The sequence below is a fragment of the Papio anubis genome, chromosome 4 (genome assembly GCF_008728515.1).
Source record: "Papio anubis isolate 15944 chromosome 4, Panubis1.0, whole genome shotgun sequence".
Taxonomy (NCBI): Eukaryota; Metazoa; Chordata; class Mammalia; order Primates; family Cercopithecidae; genus Papio; species Papio anubis.
The window spans coordinates 166116573-166139705 of NC_044979.1; the positions used below are offsets into that span (position 1 = coordinate 166116573).

General features: G+C 35.2%; 1 protein-coding gene across 1 annotated transcript; it reads left to right on the forward strand.

The window, feature by feature from the left end:
- Nucleotides 1–19373: 19373 nt before the first annotated feature.
- On the forward strand, nt 19374–22345 carry LOC116274434 (keratin-associated protein 22-1). The gene has a single exon (XM_031664947.1). The coding sequence runs from the start codon at nt 19689–19691 to the stop codon at nt 19833–19835; it is 147 nt and encodes a 48-aa protein (XP_031520807.1). The 5' UTR covers nt 19374–19688; the 3' UTR covers nt 19836–22345.
- The last annotated feature ends 788 nt before the right edge of the window (nt 22346–23133 follow it).

A 23133-nucleotide genomic window follows, 5' to 3' on the forward strand; every position in this document is an offset into this window, starting at 1 on the left:
AAGTTCTTTGAGAAATCTCCAGATGCTTTCCACAGTGACTGGACTAATTTATATTCCCATCAACAGTGTATAAGCATTCTCTTTTCTCCACAACCTCACCAGCATCTTTTCGTTTTTGACTTTTTTAATAATAACGTTTTGACTGGTCACTAACGTTATGCATTTTTTATATATTTGTTGGCTGATTTTATACAGCCTTGTGAGAAGTGCCTGCTCATGCCTTTTGCCCATGTTTTAAGGGGTTGTTTTTTGCTTGCTGACTTGTTTAGGATTCCGATAGATTCTGGATATTAGACTTTTGTTGGATGTAGTGTTTGTAAATAATTCCTCCCATTCTGTAGCTATGTGTTTACTCTGTTGACAGTTTCTTTTGCTATGCAGAAGTGCTTTTGTTTAATTAGGTCCACTTCTGTTTTTGTTGCAATTGCTTTTGAGAACTTAGCCAAAAATTCTTTGCCAAAGCCTATGTCCAGAATCATATTTCCTAGGTTTTCTTCTAGGACTTTTATAGTTTTAGGTCTCACATTTAGATCTTTAACCCATCTTGAGTTAATTTTTGCATATGGGGGAATGTAGGTCTCTAATTTAAATTTTCTGCCTATGGTTAGTCAGTTATCCCATCACCATTTATTGAATAGGGAGTCCTTTCCCCATTGCTTGTCATTATCAACTTTGTCGGAGTTCAGATGGTTGTAGGTGTGTGGCTTTATTTCTGTGTTATCTATCCTATTACATTGGTCTATGCATCAGTTTTTATACCAGTATCATGCTGTTTTGGTTACTATAGCCTTCCAGCATAGTTTGAAGTTGGGTAATGTGATGCCTCTAGCTTGGTTTTTTTTTTTTTTTCCTTAGAAAAGAAAGGAAAGGCTCCTATTTGATTCCACATAAATTTTAGAGTAGATTTTCCTTATTCTGTGAAAAATGATGCTAGTAGTTTTATAGAAGTGACACTGAATCTGTAGATTGCTTTTGGCAGTATGGACATATTAATGATACTGATTCTTCCCATACAAGAGCATGCAATGTTTTTTTCATTTGTTTGTATCATTTATGATTTCTTTCAGCAAAATTTTGCAGAGATCTTTCACCTTCCTGGTTAAATGTGTTCCAAGATATTTTATTTTGTGCGAGTGGCTATTGTAAATAGGATTGCATCTTTGAACTGTCTCTCAGATGGAACATTTTCAGTGTATAGAAACACTACCGATTTTTTGTGCATTGATTTTATATCCTGAAATTTTACTGAAGTCATTTATAAGTTCTAGGTGGCTTTTGGTAGAGTCTTTAGGGATTTCTAGGCACAGAATCATATCTTTAAAGAAAAGAGATAATCTTACTCATTCTGTTCCTATTTGGATGCCTTTCATTTTTTTCTCTTGCCTAATTGCTCTGGCTAGGACTTCCAGTTCTGACAGTTTTTGGACTGACTTTGCAAGAAAAGTGAATTGTCCCCCTATGGAGATATTTTTTTCTTACTATTTCTAGGTTAGTTTCTTTTCAGGTCCAAAATAAATTGTCTGAGAAAAGTGACACAAGTTTTGTAAACTTCAATTTCTTTCTCTTATTATTCCTTCCTTACTGAGGAATAATATTTGTGATGTGGATAAGTATCACCACTATATGCAATATTAGGTACAATTTAGGTTAAGTATTGTAAGGCACATGGTAAATAATAAAGAAAATAACTTCCACAATTTTTGTATTTATGGTATCTCCAAAATAAATGAATGTTGCTGTGATAGCCTTCTGTTTTATAATATGAAAATATATTCTAATGAAAAACCACCTCAGGAATATTTTTACAATCTATTATTTCATAAGGTAGTAGTAGGTTGTAAATCTATTTGTCCTACACGATGGACCATAATAATTAAAAGCAGCATTTTCAGGTATGGACTGAAAGTTTCAGGGTCTCACAATGAAGCAATCAAGGTGTCGGTCAGGTCTGCAGTTTTATTTGAGGTTCACCTGAGGAAGGACCCACTTCCAAGAGCATGTACTTGTTGGCAGAATTCAGTTCCTTGTGGCTGAATAATTGCAGGTCTCAGCCCTGACCGTTGGCTAAGAGTGTTTGCATGCTGTCTGCTGGAGAGCCCAAGAGGCTTCCTTAGTTCCCTACAATGTGGGTTACTAAATATGGTCATTCATTTTCTCAAATCAAAGAATAGAGGAAGAGAGAGATTCTAACAAGATGGGTGCTGCAATCTTTTGTGGCAATCACATACAATCATATATACATATATGTATATATACATGCATATTCAATCACCTTTACTATATGCTATTTGGTTGAACCAAGTCACAGGCATTGATTAGATCAAAGTAGATCACAGTAGCCCTTGGATCTGCTCATGAAAACACATATGAAAAAGGCACTGGTTAAATATAGTTAATAGTTAGGACTGATACATGTACGTTGACAATTATAGAAGCCAAAGTATCAATAATCTCACACACATAAATATACATACATACATACACACTCATAAAAATTGAAATAAATAAAAATGCTGTAGGTTTGCAAAAAAGATTATCTTTAATAAAAAATAGATTTAAATATTTTCCTTAAAAATGGCTAAAATTATTTATATTTAATGATAGAGTAGCACAACATGAAAGAAATATTTTTCTAAAGTTTTCGTAAACTCCCAGTAATTTAGATCAAAAAATTCTGATGTTGCTAAGATGCAATTTTCATTGTTTGAACAGACAATAACATTGTTATTATAAATAATGCAGAAGTAAACACAGCGCCTCATAAGAGAATGATCTAAAGAGATCACCAATCTTGAATTTCTCAGAAGCAGCTGAAAGACCAGGACCTTCCCTAGCAGCATGGGCGGTAGCAGGCATATCCATAGTCACCATAGCCACAGCCATGGCCACAGTCCAGGCCTTCATAGCCATAGCCCGGGCTACCATAGTACTTGCTGTAAAAGCCCACGGTGTCAATAAAGATAGGCTCAGTTGTATAGCAGGGTCACATGCTAGAGCTGTAGGTTTCTAATCTGCACAGGGCCTTAAATAGTCTCCAGAGTAGACTATAAGAGGCAGACCACAGTGCACTAGCTGGAATCATCTTTCACACTAATTGACGGCAAAATCATGACAAAAATTTAAGAGCAGCTCAAGATATGCCTGCCAACCAATGTAGCCAAGACTGGATGACTGATGTCAGGATATCGGTAAACCAAATATGTGTAGCAGGATGAAGGGAAAGGTTGTAGAGATTTCAAGAGTGAAAAGAGAGATAGGCAAATCTGAGTGCTACTCAGAGACTTAGTAAAATTAAGAAGAATTAAACTATTCAAAATCTTGGTTCAAATTGAATGTCTAGAATATATCCTTGTAGGAGTCTGTATATCATAGCAGCCTGGTGAGAATCAAAAGGATGACTTCAAAAAGTGTTTGGAGTTAAAGAGACTAGAAATCCAACGTGGAAATACATGTGAAATTTTGCAAATGAAGCAGAATAAGACAACAATGGGAGATTTTTCCTCAATCTGGAGAGCATTGAGGAGTCCAAGAGGGCTTGTTTTGGTCTTTTCTTATATGGAACGTACTTAAGAATTCATTATAGATCAAAAAATTACAGCACACGATTTTTTTTTAAAGGAACCTCATCGTGTACAAAGCTCTCCCTATTAAGATTAGAGAGAGAGAAAGTCAATTCTTCAGAAGACACAAATTAACTTCAGGAAGTAAATTCTATGGAGAAATAACTTAGTAAGCGTTATTAGGAATGTTGTATTGCACACACACATAAAATATATTTAATAACTATTTTAATTGAATATAGCAATTTATTTATACCAATTTTAGGTGATTTTCTAAGAACTTAGATAGCTTAGAGAAAGTCTGATCATGTTAATTCAATTACTTTTTAACTGAAAAGTAATTCAAAGTTATTTTTTGACTGACTTTGCACTGTGATAATCTGAGTCTACTGTTACTTCTGTATGGGAGTTTGAAATAATGTAGAGAATATGTCCACTAATACCAATATTTCAATCCAGCCAGTAGGGAATAAGATGTTATAAAAATGTGTCCATTTCATAAAAATGAAGCTACCAAGACTCTCACATAGAAAGAACATTCAAAAACACATATTGGACAAATAGATGAATCTGTTTGATCTGATCATTAGTATGAAAATATCCTATTTTATTAAGATACTTTTTTGTTTTACTTATTTGATATATTTATCAAAGGAAATGTGTTGGGAAATTTAAAAATTTTTGCATTTCATTCCTATGATTTCTAGAGGGGAGTTGATTAAAATACACAAGGTGTCCAATATCTTGTAGCTGCTTCACTGCTACAGAAACTGTTACTAGATTCTACTCTCCATACTGCCTAAGATTATATAAAAAGATACATAAAAGTATTTTAGCTCAGAACCATCATCAGAATATCAAAAATCAATTGATAGATTACACATGGGAAAGTGGATAATGTCATCTCCCACACTCACTCTCTTAAAGACAAGAAAGCATATTTTTAACTAAAATCTGATACTACTCCCACTTCGCTTGTGCCTCAACTCTGGAAAATTATTATACTAATTGAATGAAGATAGTACTAATTCTAGAGTTACGCAAGGGAGCTCAGCATGTCAAGTCACAAAGAGAATAATCACTAGATATCTTGATAAAGGAAGAGACCTCTGTCTAATACATTGATAAAAATAAGTATATCATCTTAAGCTCAGTGGGTAGTTACTTAGAATATAATTCTAATATTAATTAGAATATTAACCAATCAAAATATTGATTAGAATATTAACTAATCAATGTATACTTAATTTTGGAGGAAAAGGTGGAAACATTAGATTCCAACAAATAATTTATTTTGTAGTAATTCAGTACAAATTGAACATAAATTAGAATTCGACTCATTTGTATAAATAGAAAAGTATAATGCATTTTCCCAGAGTTGTATTTCTAAAAATACGAATTAGTTGAAATATTATAATCATCATGAGGGACAAAAGACACATTCAGTAAAAAAATGAAAATGAATACCAAAGGAATAAAACTAATTTGCATCAAGAGAGAAGAAGAACTCATGAATCACCTTTTCTTGTGAAAGCTTTTTTAAAATAATGAAACTATTGGAACCAAGAGTAAATAAGACTGTGACTAAGGAGAGTATTGTTTTGTAGTATAAGGAATGGTTATAGAATGCTAAAATGAAAGTCTACTTTGAGGCAGGATTACATGAGTGTGAACGTGAGATCTCCTCTCACTGAAGCCCTCAACTGGATAAGGGGAGTCCAAACTGAGAGGCCAAACAAAACAAGTTTGCTTGATACTTCCGAAGCTTTATTTCCTGGCTGAGAAACAACAAACTAAATAAAAGCTTGCCAACGGCATGACACCTCTAGTGGATCCCACCCATTGTGTAGCATATAAAAGGCCCTCTGCCAGGGAAGTGTCCATACTGAAGTCACCTACACTACTTCCTACCTAAGAACAACCTCAACAACAAACACCATGTGTGGAAGTTACTATGGAAACTAGTATGGCGGCTGTGGCTATGGGTGCTGTGGCCATGGAGGCCTGGGCTATAGCTATAGAGGCCTGGGCTGTGGCTATGGCTCCTACTGTGGCTGCGGCTTCCGCAGACTGGGCTGTGGCTATGGCTATGGCTATGGCTCCCACTCCCTCTGTGGCTGTAGCTATGGATGAGGCTCTGGCTATGGCTCCAGCTTTGGCTACTACTATTGAGGACACCATGGGACACTCTCACCCTCTATCCTGTGACACTGGGATTCAACAATTACAAACTCCATGTGTTTGGAGCCTCATGCTAGGGTGATAATTCTCTCACATCATAGGTTTCTGATGTGACTTTGCTGAAGACTTTTCCTCCGATGTCCTCTGGATCTACTCTCTGAAACTTTTATTTTCCTGAATATAACTCATGGAAAATGGGAGAAGGTGAAATTCATCCTGTGAATTCTTATATGGGCTTTCATTGGGATGACACAGTCACAGATCCTGTCTTTTTTAATGCACAAGTCTTTTCTCTGTTTTCCTAATAAACTTGTTCAATCTAGAACAACAAATTTGGTTTTCTTTTCATTTAAAGCTCAGTATTTATCCTTTTTTCCCCAGGTTAACTAAATGAAACAATTTTCCTATTTGGGTGATATCTTCTTTTAACATATACTATTTTTTATATTTTTATACTTTACAAAAATGATTCTACCAAAAGATACTTATAGAAAAAACATTGTACCACATGACATCCTTGATTTGGGATAACAAGAAAATAACAACCTTGAAACTCTCAGTTCTCTGCTCTGGTAAGGCAATGATGACATGTGTCATGGTGGGTTGTTGCTAGAATTTAAAAAGGTAATATTTGTCTATTTAGCTAAGCAGTGCCTAAAACCACTATATATTCCAAGTGTTATGATGCCAAAAACTTCATTTCTCTAAAGTCCTTTAGAATATGTGATTGCTGACACGATTCACACCTTCTAATTTTTATTTGGAGCATATTTAAACAAGAAGTTTTTAAATATTTTTAGAACAAGAGGTAAAGGAATTTAAATCGACCATGCATCCACCTAACTTTTACATGCCTTAAACTAGTTTAATTTTTTTGTAAAGGTAAAATCTTTTCTAACATATGTGTTTAAGTTTAAAGCTATTTGATGTGATTCTATACTTTTGTTTGTCTTGAGATTTTAAAATATAAATAGAGCCTCAGGAATATGTAAAACATATTAAAATTTTTAACATTCATGGCACTGAAATCTCAAATGGAGGAAAAACAGATTTGTACAGAAATCATATTTGAAGAAATAATGTTTTAAAATATAAATTTGATAAAATACATATATTTACAGAGTCAAGAAGTTGTAAATCCCAATCAGAATAAAATCAAATGAAATTATGTCTGGATGTAACATAATCAAGCTTCTAATAACAAAAATTTTGAAAATTGGACATAACACATTATTTATAGAAACAAATATATTACTGAGCATTTATCATGAGAAATAGTGGAGTCCAAAAGACAGTGGAAGATATAGCTGAAGTGCTGACAGAAAAGAACCTCATATTTTATATTTAACAATAATATCCTCAGTAACAAAAGCAAAATAAAATCATTCTCAGATAAAGGAATCCAGGAGACGTTTCTAAAAAAAAAATAAATAAAACCCTAAATGCTAAAGAAAGTTTGTCAGGAAAATGGTGCTAAAGAGAAACTAGTAACTTCATGAATAAAGGAAAAGCAATAGAAAATTGTAAACAGTTGGGTAAATAGAATTTTTTTCTTTTAAGTCCTTTAAAATTCATATATCTGTGGAAATTAAAAAGTTTTAATGTTGAATGAGGGGGTTTGAAGGTATGTTGCTCTAATATATGGATGACAAGTGTAACAAAAAGAGATAAAGAACTTTTTGTAAGACTAATCTCTTTTAGCTAAAGTAGTAAAATGTTAACTCTGAAAATATTGTAAAAGATTAGTTACATATATTGTAACCTCTGGATTAACCTCAAATACTAGGTTGATGCAAAAGTGATGGAGGTTTTTGCCATTGAAAGTAATGGCAAAAACTGAGATTACTTTTGCACCAACCTAAAAAGCCACCAGATAAATTAAAACATAATACTAAAACTATTAAAACACAAAATAAGTCAGTAAAGTGAGAAAAGAGAAACAGAAAACAGAAGCAAATAATAAAATGTTAAACCTAATTTTGATCATTGCAGTAATTACATAGCATGTAAATAGTCTAAATGTACAATTTAAAGGCACAGATTGCCAAATTGCATAAAATCAGACCCATCTACATATCATGTATAAGAAAATCACCTCAAACATAAAAGTAAAAAACAGAGAACTAATAAAAAGAGGAAAAGATAGAGAAAGCTACACTATGCAAACAATAATGAAAATAAAGTGAGAATGACTGTCTTAATATCAGACAAATTATACTCAGGACACTGAAAAATGCCAGCAATAAAGCAGAATATTATATGACTATAAAAGGGTCATTTCACCCAGAATCCATAAAAATCCTTAATGTGTATAGACCTATCAAAAAAGCTAAAAAATACATGAAGCAAAAACTGATAGAATTAAAAGAAGAAACAGTCACATCTACAATTACATTGGAAACTCTAACTCTCTTTTCTAAGTAATCAATATGAGAGGTAGACAGATGTTCAACAAAAAAAATAAATAATTGAACACCACCAACAACCAACTTGACATTATATTTATAGAACACGCTACCCTCATTATCTCAGAATACATATTCTTTCCAAGTGTACATAAAACATTCACCAAAATAACCTATTGTGTAAACAACCTATAGAAAATTTAAAGAATTAAGTAGAGTATGTTTTCAGACCCTTAAGAAATTAAGCTACAAATCAGTAACAGAAAAAAGACACATGTGCAGGTATGTTTACTGCAGCACTATTCACAACAGTAAAGACTTGGAACCAACCCAAATGCCCATGCCCATCAATATTAGACTGGATTAAGAAAATGTGGCACATATATACCATGGAATACTCTGCAGCCATAAAAAAGAATGAGTTCATGTCCTTTGCAGGGACATGGATGAAGCTGGAAACCACCATTCTCAGCAAACTAACACAGGAACAGAAAACCAAACACCGCATGTTCTCACTCATAAGTGGGAGTTGAACAATGAGAACATATGAGCACAGGGAGGGGAACATCAAACACCAGGGCCTGTCAAGGGATAGGGGGCAAGAGGAAGAATACCAGTAGGAGAAATACCTAATGTAGATTGTGGGTTGATGGGTGTAAAAACCATCATGGCACATGTATACTATGTAACAAACCTGCATATTCTGCATATGTATCCCAGATCTTAAAGTACATATATATATATATACACACACACCTATATATACACTTTTATATATATAGGTATGTGTATATATCTAGAAAGACTCAACACAGATTAAGTTGCCAAGAGCGTGAGTTGCTCCACATGAATAAAACCCTGGACAAGTGAAAAAAAATTCCCAAATATATGGTAATAATTCAAGAGTCAAAGGGAGAATATCTAGGGATACTAAAACTATTTTGCACTGAAGGAAAATGAAAATAGAACATATTAAAATTTGTGAAATGCAAATAAAGCAGTGCTTAAAGGAAATTTTATTCATTAAATGCTTGTGTTAGAAAAGAAAAAAGTTTTCAGATCAGTCATGCAAGCTTTTTCTAAAATAATTAATACTTTTTGAATGAAGGAAGGAATACAGGTAACATATGAAATCAGTATAATTTACAACGGAAAATAAGTGGAGAACATAAAGGAAACCAAAAGCTGAGTCTATAAGAAGTTCATTTAAGTTGAAAAACCTCTAGCAGGGCTGGCAAAGAAACAAAGAGAAAAGACACATCTTACCAAGAGTAGGAGTAAAAGAGGAGCATTACTGCAAATTCTAGTCATGAAAAGCATAGTCAGCAAGCACAAAGAGTAATATCTTGCCCGTAAATGCAACAACTTAGACAAAATGGATCGATTTTGTAATAAGCAGAATGTGTTAAAACTTGCTCAAGAAGAAGTAGATCATCTGAATAGTAATTTGTAATTAAGATTTTTTTCAAAAAGAAAACTCTTGACCCATATGATTTCACTGGTGAACTCCACCAAACAAATCAGAAAGAAATAATACCAACTCTATGGAAACTCTCTAGGAAATAACAAATAAATAAATAAATAAGAAAGAGATAAAAAAGAAAAAGAAATAATTTTAAAAAGAAGAAAACAGTTTTGTCTCCATTTTTTGAAATCGGTATTATTTTAATACCAAATGTAGAAAATTGGATTTCAACAGTATTCCCACCATTCTCTAACTGATAAGGTTGATTCACTGTGCGTAAGCCATTTGTACAAACAATATGGTTTTTTGCTGGAAAAGTGCTTGCTTTATGGGAGTCTAGAATTTTCCTCATGCCTTTTTGATCCCTCCCCAGGTAAAGCTCTGGGTGTTGAGTGTTTACTGGGTTTTCCCGGGCAGAAATATTGCACACAGATTGTTTATTTTGCTGGGGAAAGAGTGAACTCTGGGTGGGAGAGACCGCAATCACGTGCATATCCATGGACGGACGAGTGGCTTTTCCTTTTATAATATAGCTATGTATCCTTACTACTTTGTAATAAATCTTAGCCATGAGCACAGCTGTATCCATCCCATGAGTTTTTCTAGCAAATCTCCAAAAATGGGGTGGTTATGGGGACCCCCAACAAAATATGACCTTCTGAAAAAGGCAAAACTACAGGATATAGAAAAATCAATCATTGTCAGAATGTAGCGGTTTGGGGAGGGTAGCAGGAGAAATTCTAGGAAGATGGGGATGACACGGTTTTGTATTTTGATTATAATCGGTATACCATAATACTATGCATTTTTGTTGAAATTCACAAAATTGTACACCAAATAAATTTTTCTGTCTATAATTTTAAAATAATACTTAAAAAAGAATTGGGAAGACACAGAACTTGACTGATGATGGTTTGCAGAAGAAAAATATACCTAATATTTACTAGACATTAAGCATCGATTAAACTAATAGACAAATGTTATCTAATTTGGTGCTGAAAACTTACAGCAATGGAGAAATGATTCCCCCTTTAACATAAAAGGAAATTTACAAGTATTACAATGGTTTTGGACGGACAGAATTCTAGAACTGGTAGAGCTACTAAAGTAGAAATATTAAGATAAATATGTTAACAACAGGCAATTACAAGCTTTCTTAGAAATAAGCAAATTTAAAAGTCCAAAAATATAATAAATTATATGTAATAAAATAAAAACCAAGTTTTATATTTGAGGTTAACCAAATTTATTAAGAACACTGCAAACAGAATGATGTATAAAAATCATCAAGGTAGGAACAGTGACTGCTTCACTCTGGTAAAAGAGATAAGTGGGTTCACAGGGAAAATACCACATTCTCCCAATTGTCATGAGGGAGAGCTTGGGAATAGATCATTTAGAATAGTAGATGCCGATAGGGGGCACCACATTGCAGGTCGTCAGCAAGTCACAACAGAAATCTGTAGTGTATGATTATTCTATCCTAATGTGGTGGCACAGGAGCATGGGATTCAGGGCTGGTCAGTCTTGATGTCGCACGTATTGGAGATGAGTCTCCCATGGCGTCCTCAATACTAGTAGCCAAAGCCGGAGGCATAGTCAAAGTCGCATCCATAGTCACAGCCACAGAGGGAGCAAGAGCGATATCCATAGCCATAGCCATAACCACAGCCCAGTCTGCAGAAGCCACAGACCTAGCAGGAACCATAGCCACAACCCAGGACTCCATAGTCACCGCCCAGGCCTCCGTAATAACCGCCCAGGCCTCCGTAGCCACAGCACCCATAGCCACAGCCACCATAGTAGTTTCCGTAGCAGCTTCCACACATGGTGTTGGTCGTTCCTTGAGTAGGAAGGGGTGTAGTTGGCTTCAGTATAGACAGTTGTCCCTGTAGAGTCCATTTATATGCCCAGTGTGGATGTGACCAACCACAGGTTTCATGCCATTGGCTAATTTTGTGACTAACAGAATTAGTTTGTTGTTTCTCAACCGTAAGAAAAAAACCTCATAGGTATTACGGAAACTCATTTTCTTGGCCACTCAGAACTCTCCTGAAACAGTTTCTGTGCCAATAATGAGAGGAGAAAATGATACATATAAATCCCTGCATAACGCCACATATTCATTTTAACTTCTATAAACATAAATTATTTCAATAAATAACACTTGCTGCAAACCTTGTTTGCTTTGCTCTTGGCACAAAATAAAATCTATAATCTCTTCTTTGTCTTTCCACAGCCAACAACGCTTTTTAAACAATGAGTTGTGACTGTAACTTGTTTTAAGACATTTTTTTCCTTCTTCACTGTCTCAGCTGTCTCTTCTCCTATGAAAGAATGTGGCATAGAAAGTTGCAGTGCTCATTCATCTCTATAATATAATTAACAAAAAGCCACCTTATTAAAATTTCTTGAAAAACTAGCCTGAGTTAGTTGCAGCTACTCTGCACCTCTAGTTTTTTTATTCACACAAATCATTGCCTTATTTTTATATGCCTAATTCTTATTCAGGACACACAGAAAATAGTTTCTTCTATGGATTCAAATTTTTTTCAGAGTCTTCCTCCAGAAATAATGACAATATTTAATCCTGTTTTATTGAGATTTATATCAATTGCCATTTTTCAATAATGCCCCCCCGCTTTGTTTTTTTACTGTTTAGAAAGTTTGCCAATTAGGTGTTTATGGGATTTGCTATCTCTGAAATATCAGTGCTTTCCAGAACTCAGTTTTGGTTTTGTTTTTTTTTTTGTAATTCTGCACAAATCAATGGGAGAGCTCTTGGTATTTTGAGATATACAATGATCAGCTAATATTATGACTGAGTTATTTTCTTTAGCTGTTTGATTTTACCAATGTATTAGACAACGGTATGCTCCTTTGTAAAGATATGCAACGTTAAGTAAGTAATCTATTTTTAATCAGGCACATGATACTCTCCTGAATAACTATTGAAATATTTATGATCATCCATTTTGCTATGACAATTCAGGCTATTCTGAGACCCAACAAAGTCAAAAGAATTTGTGATTATCTCAAAACACTTAGAGTTTGTTTTTTTGTACAGGATGCATGAAGGAGGTATGATTATGTAATGATCAGGATGCTGATACTTCAGTGATGTTCTGTGTTCAAAGACTGTTAATACATTTAATATAGATTCCAAATAGAGTAAAAAATGGGGGATTAACTTATGCAGCAGTGAAGAGGGTGCAAGAAAGGAAACCACTTATACTTCAATTAACCTTTCTTTAGAATCAGGACACAAGATCCTTACAATCCATCAATTAGTCTGCCTTGATAAGTAATTCAAATTAGTCAAAAGAAAACAGTCTCAATATAGTAAAGTTGTTCCTATTAACAATCAGCTCAAACACATTTGCCATTCATCATGCATTTTAATACACTGTATATTTATTTTTATTGGCAACTGTATTTCTGTAAACTAGACTCATTATTATGGCTACATATTATTTCAGTCCCTCCACAATTGAGATTATAACTGTTAAGAAATCTCAACAATATCACATTAAATTTTTCCCTACAGAAAATGTTAGTTGCCTTAAATCTCATACTTTACACTCCATCAATCAGTTTTCATTCAACTTAGAATTATTGTTAACCAGCATTAGTTGAAAACATTTAACAGCCATTTTTAGGCTTACAGACTGTATGTTTTGTGAATTAATAGACCAAAAAGGTGTAAAACTAAACTTACATTAGTTAACAAAAGAATTATTCAGCAGGTAGTTTTGTAACTGATTAAAATGACTGTAAAAGATACAATCTATCATATAACTCAATGTCCTCAATATAAAAATGTATAAGGCCAATTCTCTTTGAATTTATTTCAGGAATTATTTAACTCTTATGAAGAGCTGATATTTATTTTTATAATCGGAAAATTAGTACCTTATATACTATTGTATTGCTGTTTTCTTAATAGAGCAGTTTTCATTTCACAGCAAATTGACCAGAAAGTACAGACAATTCCCATATACTGACTCCATTCCTTCCCAACACCAAATCTCCCCCATTATCCACATTCTGCACCACAGTGGTACATTTGTTACAACAGATGAATTCACAATGACAGATCATCATCACTCAAAGTTCACAGTGTATATAAGGGTTCATCCTTAGTGTTGTGCATTTCATGGGTTTTGACAAATGTATGAAATGTATTCACCACTGTAGTATTATGCAGAATAGTTTCATTGCCCTAAACATCCTCTGTGTTCTGTCTATTTATATACTATAACACTCCATTAAAAATATATATTTACTTCCTTGACGCTCTGAAATATCACGCATGCTTCAGTATATCCAATGAAAACAAATTAAACAATCTAATCTTTCCCTAAGAAAACCCCCTTGGGCTCCCCAGGGTACTTTCTTAATTCACTTTTCCTCTTCACAAGAAATTTCAAAAATGTGTTTCTGAGATTACTGCTTCCACTTTCTTATCTCCTTTTCTCTCAATCTTTTGAACTTTTGACCCACCACTCCACTGAAAGTTTTCTTAGAAGTCTTGCCTGATCCAAATATGGTTTGTTTCTCTGTCTTCATTTTACTGAAGCTCTGAAACAATATTCGGGTCAGTGGAACCCTGTCTTCCTTATTGACAAATTCTGTATCTGTTCCACTGCACAATCTTGTTTGTCTCCAACCTCACCCTTTTCAGTAATTTCTTCTTCACAACTTGACTTCAATCTCAGAACTGTGTTATTCACCTTTTATGTTCTTTATCTTTGTCCTTTTATAGATGTAATCTAACATCACTAAGACAGAACCCATGATCTCTCCTGGCACCAAATGTTTTCTCTTCTGATATCTCAGTCTCATGGCACAACAGAAATCACATCACAGCCTTTTCCTGGAACATATCTTTCATACAATTCCCATTGCATTTAGAAAGAAATGTCTTCCGATACTCTATCCTACCTCTCGGACATCACTTCCTACCACTTTCCTTTTTATTTACCATGCTTCAAACACAGGCTCTTCAGTAACTCAGACAGACCAAGTTGTAACCCTCCTTAATAGTTTTACCTTTGTACGGCTGATTTCTCCTTTTGAAAATACCAGAAACAATAACAGAATCCTTCATCTCATTCAGGTGTCAACTTAACTGCCGTCTTCTTAGATCTGTTTTCTCTGACCACCCAATTTAAAACTGACTTCGTCGAGAAATGATTAAAAGTTTATTTAACTCATTGATTTTTACTGTTTTACAAATACTCATCACTATCAGAATTTACTGCATTTATTTTAGAATTTACTTGCCTATTGTCTGTCTCTCACTGTCTATCTCCCTCCCTGCCTGCCTCATTCAAGAGTGTAAGTTCCATGAGAAGAGAGATCTTTGCCACCCTTTGCATGTCTACATTCCATATTCTTCAAATGAATGCCTGACTTGGAGCAGATTCATAATAGATATGGAGAATAAGTGGAAAAGAATCCATAATGTGGAAGAGCTCCCTAAAATGAGACATCTAGTAGAGTAAGTATTTCCTTCTCATGTAAGGTCCATAAAAATAAACAGCACAGACTATATGATCACCCTTGAAAATGATGGGTATTGCTAAACAGGCAAAATAAAATTAGAAGTATTAACACTTTTTCTTTACAATTGTTTGTATGCAAAAGATTTAGCAGATCTACACATAAGTTCTGATGGAAAAAATCTTTATCCTAAGTAGCAGATCATTCTTTTTAAGGGTAAAACCATATGAAATAAATAGCTATGAAAATCAAAGGATCGATCTAAGCACTCACAATGAGCCTACTTTTCAAAAATAGTACTGTTGCAAAAGGAGGAAAAACTCTTCAACACATTTTTTTTTTCAAATTCTAAAATGTATAATATTTGAGAGCCATGAAATGCATGGAGCTACAGCAACTATATAAGCAATTATTAAAATCTAAAAAGAGGCAATATGTATTTGTCATGATAAAGTTAATTTAAAGAAAAAAATGCTGAAGGGACAAAAGTTAGTAAGAGATGAGATGGGGAAAAGGGATTGAGAAATGTTCCTAGAATTTGGAGAAAAGGCATAAAACGATTTTGCCAAAAAAGTAAGAGACGTGCATAAAAGATTCTAGATGTCTAATGTGTGAGCTGAAATTTTATAGAGTGGTAAGCATATATTTAAAAAGCAGAGAAAAGTAGAATGAAAGATTTTTGTTGGGTAAAGGGGTAAAAAACAAAATTATTCTTCAGATAATTTTAATTTAAGTCAATAACATTAAATGTCAGTAATAACTAACCTTATCCTGGGAGATAACTTTGCATTTAGTGGTTAAACAATCCCTGCAATTATCTAGAGTCAAGGAAAATAAATACTTTCTATGAATATGCAAAGAGACAACAAACAGGTGGGTATGAAATATCTCTTCTGCCACACCTGCCAATGAGAAAGTTACTTTATTCTCTTTGCTTCTATTCAGCTCTAAAATGGGGAGTTTTTCTTGAAACAGAGTCTAGCTCTGTCGCCCAGGCTGGAGTGCAATGGCACAATCTCGGCTCGCTGCAACCTCTGCCTCCCGGGTTTAAGCGATTCTCATGCCTTACCCTCCCAAGTAGCTGGGATTACAGGTGTGCACAACCATGGCCCCCGGCAGATTTTTTGTATTTTTAATAGAGACGCTTTCACCATATTGGCCAGGCTGGTCTTGAACTCCTGACCTCAAATGATCCACCTGTCTCCGCCTCCAAAAGTGCTGGGATTACGGGAAAATGGGGAAAATTTTAATGCATCATGAATTTATTATGAGGCTCATTTGAGATGATGTACATTAAAGACTTGGCACAGTGATTGCTCTATGCTAAATGGCTAATAAATGCTACTTAATTATGGTTATTTAGATTATAAATACAAATTATTTACATAGAGTCGTGACATGAACTACATAGAACAAGTCTGACAGTAAATGATTTTTATATGCGAAGAATCAACCCATAAATGATGCACGGTTTTCTGCTCTGTTCATGCTCAGTTTTCTATGCTATTGAGGCAGTGATAACATGGGTTACGTTGAGACACTGTTAGGATAATATAAATAGGGAAAAAAGCTAAAAAGATAAATACTGGATACTAATGAAAAGAAAATCAGGATGCTAATTCCAGATTGAAAAACTGTATTAGGGAAACAGAAAATAAGTTCCTGCATGAAAATCAAAAAGCAAGATCTATAACAGCATCTTCTTGATGAGAGACCATACCGAAGTTCATAGGGTGAATTTTACATTATTATTTTACATTATCATGCATTAAATACAGAAAAGGAAGTTGAAAATATTAGATCCAGAGGGTACTGGGGTGGTGGGGGGAGGAGGGGCAAGTCTTCAGGAAAAAAATCACATCAGAAACTTTTGATATAAGATAATCTTAATCCAACCCTAAGCTCAGAGCATGTGGGGTTAAGAATTGGTGAATCCTGATGTCACGGGATAGATGGTGAGAGCCTTCCATTATGTCCTCAATAGTAGTAGCCAAAGCCGGAGCCGGAGCCAGAGCCGCCATGTATAGCCACAGCTGCGGAGGCAGCAGGAGCCATAACCATAGCCACAGCCACTTCAGGAGCCATAGCCACAGCCCAGGCCTCCGTAGCCACAGCCCAGGCCTCCGTAGCCACAGCACCCATAGCCACAGCCGCCATAGAGGTTTCCGTAGTAGCTGCCACACATGGTGATGGCTGTGGAGGTTGTCCTTGGGTAGAAAGGAGTGTAGGTGACTTCAGTATGCATACTTCCTGTAAAAGGCCTTTTATATGCCTCAGGATGGGAATGATCTAGCAGAGGTAGCATACCACTGGCTAATTTTTGACTAATATAATTAGTTTTGTTTTGTTTTTTTCCTCAATTGTAAGATAATGCTTCTGAGGTATTAAGGAGGCTTGTTTGGTTTGACCTCTCAATTTGGGCTCCCCTTGTGTGATTGAGGGCTCGGATGAAAGGACACCTCACACTCACATTCATACAATCCTGCCTCAAACTAGACTTGCATTTTAACCTTCTGTAGCCATCCTTTACATCAAGAAAGAAGACTTTTGTTAGTTACACTCTTATTTGCTCTAGGCCCCAATTAATTTTACTCTTTTTTGCACAACATTCCACAAAGAACAACTTTGACTTTTTAATATTTCTTCTCTCTTTATCCAAATAATACTTTTTTCAGGGATTTAGTGTCTTTTCTATACTAAAGCCATGATGTTGATAATAATTCAACTAATTAAAAATCCTAGAATACCAAATCTGAGAAAAATTTGTTGTATTTTTCTACTTATACCAGTGAGTCTAATTTTTATTTATGTTCAAACTCTACTGAGAAACAAGCAAATGTACGTTATTCTCTTCATTTATAAAAGAATCAATAAATGACCAAGTCAATGGAATGGAACAGTGGTTTTATATTCTCTTTTAACTTCTTATCTTAAAATAATTTCTGGCATAGAGACAGTTGTCAAAATAGTACAGAAAATTTCCATATATCCATCATTCAACATCCCCTAATATTAATATCTTTTATAACCATAATCCACTTATCAAACCAAAGAAATTAACTGTGTATGGTGTTCTTAACTAAACTGTGGACTTTATTTTACCATTTTTCTGTTTTTATTAACTTATTTTAAGTCCTAGGACCATCGTTCATTGCAGCACTATTCACATTTTTCTTTTAATGTTCTTTTTTTCTGTTCTTGAATCCAACTCACATTGCTTTGGTTTTTGTACCTCTCAGTAACCTCCAATTGCTCATGGTGTGTTGGTCTTTTCTTGACTTTTATGACCTTGACAGTTTTAGAGAGCCAGATATTTCGTGGAATATTCCCCAACTGAATCTGCCTGAGGTTTTCTCATATGTAGACTGAGGTTATAGATTTGGGAAGAGATGTGACTCTTGTCATGTGCCATCTCAGGGAGTCATGATGTTAATAAATCTTTGAGTAATTACAGAATTGTTTTAAAATTCAGGTTTCTAATAGAAGTCCTTTCCTTACTATGTACCCAGAATCAATGAAGTTAAAAATCAAAGTCTCTGCCATGGTTTGGGATCCTATATAAAATGATAGTTACATGTGACGTATAAGCCAAAGTGAATGATATTGCTCCACAAAAAGTGATGATACACCTTGTCACTCAACATTTTACAAGTGAATGCTGCCACCATGACTTCTCTTACAAGCTTTTCATCCTTCCTCATCTCTTTGGGGCTACACTTTTATTCCCAAGTCTGCATATATGGAGTCAGGCTGAAGGGCGAAATTATTATTGGGTGAAATTGGGATTTTTAAGAAGTGGAAGCCATCTCACCTGTAATCCCAGCACTTTGGGAGGCCAAGGTGGGCAGATCACAAGGTCAGGAGATCAAGACCATCCTGGCCAACATGGTGAAACCCATCTCTATTAAAAATACAGGTCGGGCATGGTGGCTTACGCCTGTAATCCCAGCATTTTGGGAGACTGAGGCAGGTGGATCACAAGATCAGGAGTTCGAGACCAGCCTGGCCAATATGGTGAAACCCCATCTCTACTAAAAATACAAAAATTATCTGGGGGTGCTGGCGGGCGCCTGTAGTCCCAGCTACTTGGAAGGCTGGGGCAGAAGAATCGCTTGAACCTGGGAGGCAGAGGTTGCAGTGAGCCGAGATCATGCCACTGCACTCCAGCCCGGGTGGCAGAGCAAGATTCCATGTCAAACAATAAATAAATAAATAAATAAAAATGGAAGCCATATGGGTTACTCTTGGTTGCTGGTAATATAGTTTAAATTTGACATCTGGAATAAAACAAGTCATCAAAATAGGAGAAGAATCTCTTATTAAAAGTACATTATTTCATTACATTCAACATTCCTGAGAAGCAGCAATGTTGTCTTGGATGTATTGGTTACAAGGAATATTTTAGATGGCTTCAGTGCTAATTAGTGTGCAATGTGAATCCACCAGTGCCTGTGGTTTGCCCCATATACCACTCATGAGGTATTTAAGGCCCTTATTATAAACTTAAAACTTTAAACTTAAAACTCCAGAATCTGACTGTGCTATACAACTGAGCCTACCTTTCTTGAAACCATGAGTTTTTATAACAACTCCCATAGTGGCCAGGGCTATGCCAAAGGAGGCCTGGGCTGCAGCTATGGCTGTGGTCATAGTGGCTATGGCTATGCCTTCTACTGCCCATGGTGCTATGAAAGATCTTGGTTTTCTGGCTGCTTCTGAGAAATTCAACATTGCTGATCTGTTTAGGCCATTGTCTTACAAGCTATGTTTTCTTCCCGTGTTATTTATAATAACGACATTTTTTCTGTTCAAAGAGTGACAACTAAAATTTAGCCCACATTGCCATATCAGAATGTATTTGATCAATTAGCTGGAAGTTCCAACAATTTAATCAAACAAAAACAGAACCTTTCATGTTGTGTTACTAGTATATGATTAAGTACAAATAATCTTAAGTATTTTCATTTGGGAAAATGTCTAAATTTATTTTTCATCAAAAGTAATCTATTTTGCAAAGCTACAGCATTTTCCTACCTATATTTATTTATCTAGACTACCTATGTTATTTGTGATTGTATGTGTGTGTTCATGAGCACATGTGAGGTTGCTGACCCATTGGAAACTTATAGTTGATGATGTGGATGTGTTAGGTCTGACCAATAGCTATATTCAACCAGGACTTTAATAAAATGTGTTTTCATGGGCAGAGCCAAGTGGTACTAAAATTTACCTTGATCTATCAAAGCTTCATCTTCAGTATGTCCAATATTTGACTAAAATCATTGGCAAAAATAGCACCCCCTTTCTCATCACTTTATTCTATTTCACATACATTATATTTCTTGATACTTAGTTGCATTTTTGGCTCTAGATAGCTGTAGCTTTTTCTCTAAATGCTATATTATGACTGTTTCTTTTAACTCTGTCAAAATATACTCTTAAACTCATCCTATGCCTTGTGGCTGCATAGACAGCTCTTCCAAGTGTCATTCCCATGTGGCCAGAAAGAGTCCATCAAATTTAAGTATGTTTCTGCGAACCTTTTATCAATGTCATTATCTGCCACCTCAGGTAATACTTTGTTCATGAAAACACAAGTCTGATCCAAAATACAAGCTGAAAAGTATAGACTTCAGTTTGCCAGCCTTGGTCAAGTTAAGTGAAGCTGTTCTTTATTCACTCTACTTGTTATTTATCAGTTGACATTGATAAAATATAAAGCAAAAATATCTGTTAGTGACTAATGTTAGAATTTGGAGTTTCTACAACTGATAAAATATTCATACAAAATTACTTTGTTAATGGCTGCCATAGTATGAAGTTGGCTAAACTCTTAACTAGCTTCCAAATACATGATTTTTAACACATCTAGATGAAACAATAATGAAGAATTTTTTTAATTCTTCATCAATTAAAGGCAGATAACATATAGAGCCATGTCACTCTGACATCTCCAAGTATTGACAGGCAGTGAAACTGAAGGGAGACTGAAGAAAGCATCTTTGTTAGAGCCTTGGCTTTAATTCTGCCATAGTGGGCAGGAATCTTAAGAGACAGATCCCCAGAATGTCCTATTTTAGCATAGTCAAAAAAGTCAGAGTAAGAATTCTGTAAAACCTATGACTTTGGACTCAATAAGCCAACATACTCAGAAAACTGCTCATCAAATATCAGGCTCTTATCAGACTTATTACATACTTTAGAAAAATTAAAGTCTTTGGTAATTGTTGTAAGGCCCCACAGCAAATAAAGACACATTTATTCAAGAAAATCTACAAAATCTAGGATTAGTGAGAGACTTGACTCACTTGTTCACAATCAGCTCTTTTCATACTTCCTCCTCCAGCTCACCATGACAGACCCATCAGTCTGGATAGTGAGACCAAGTTATAGTGCTTCTTTTCTCCCCATCTGAAGGGCTACAGTATCTCTCCTCTGTGTGCAGGTGATTAGCATTATCTCAGGCTGTCTAGTTCTGTGTGGCAGTGGCTAAAGTCCAAGTGAATGTGACCAAGAGGTATGTGTCTCCATTCCTCTACCTTTTTCCCACTTGTAGTGCCAGGGATCTACCAAAGGCATGACAGGCCAATTATCTTAAGCTCCTATCACCCTTTCCACCACCCTGATCATTAATAAGAGGCATGTTACATGACAGATATTGCAAGCTTAAAAAACTAGAGGCTCCCAAACCCAGAGAGTGCTAGTAATGATGCTATGTCTCTATAAGAGAATAAGCAAGTAGTTGTTCCTATTCCCAGTTCTGGAGTAGTTGCTTCAATATTTTGCACAGGCAAAAGGCAAGCCATCAGAACACAGAGACCTGAATCTTTTCTCAAGTGAGCTAGCTGATTTATAAGAGCATGTAGGAGATGTAAACTTAAGTTTATACTTTGAAACAATGGCGATGGTGATAAGTAATTAAAAGAAAACTGGTTTCACCGTGTGATACGGTTTGGCTGTGTTCCCACCCAAATATTACCTTGAATTATAGCTCTCATAATTTCCATGTGTTTGGGGAGGGACCCAGTGGGAGATAATTGAATCGTGGGGGTGGTTTCCCCCATACTGTTCTCATGGTAGTAAATAAGTCTCACAAGATCTGATGATTTTATAAGAAGTTTTCCCTTTCACTTAGCTTTCATTCTGTCCTGCCTGCTGCCATGTAAGACGTGCCTTTTGCCTCCTGCCATGATTGTAAGGTCTCCCCAGCCACATGAAACTGTGAGTTCATTAAACCTCTTTTTCTTTATAAATTGCCCAGTCTCTGGTATGTCTTTATCAGCAGTGTGAGAACAGACTAATACACCCTGAAAGCAACCAACTAAACCATAGGCCAGCAAGTGTATCAGAGAGAACCAGAAAAGATAGCCAGGAGAAGCCCTCTGGGTTCAGAGCAGATTCCAGACTGGCCTCGAAAACTCTGACAAAGAATTCAAATTTATTCATTTTTTCCAGCTTAATTGAGGTGTCATTGACAAATAAAAATGTATGTATTTAATATATGCAATGTGATTTTATATACACACACACATATACACATAGTAAAATAATTACCACAAACAACCTAATTAATATATCCATAACCTTACATGATTACCTTTTCCACCCCTGTGGTGGGAACCCTTAATATCTACTCTGTTAGTAAACTGGTAAGACAGAGTAGTATAGTAATTGCCAAGACTGGAAGTTGGGGGAAATGGGACATGGTAGTCAAAGAGTATTAACCTTCAGTTATAAGATGAATAAGTTCAAGAGATCTAATATATAGCATAGCTACTATAAACAATAATTGTGTATTTTATACTCAAATTGTGTTATGAGTCTAAATTTAATTGAATCAGGTTGTGAAGCAGTTTATATCCAAGAGCATTGTCAAAAATAATGACACAATCCCCTAAAAATTATTGTGCCTAACAGCTGAGTGTAATACCAACAAAGTCCAACTGCTTATCAGAGAGAGGAAGGAAAGAGAAAATCTAAGAGGGTTCAGACGAAACCTCAGAAATACAGTACACAT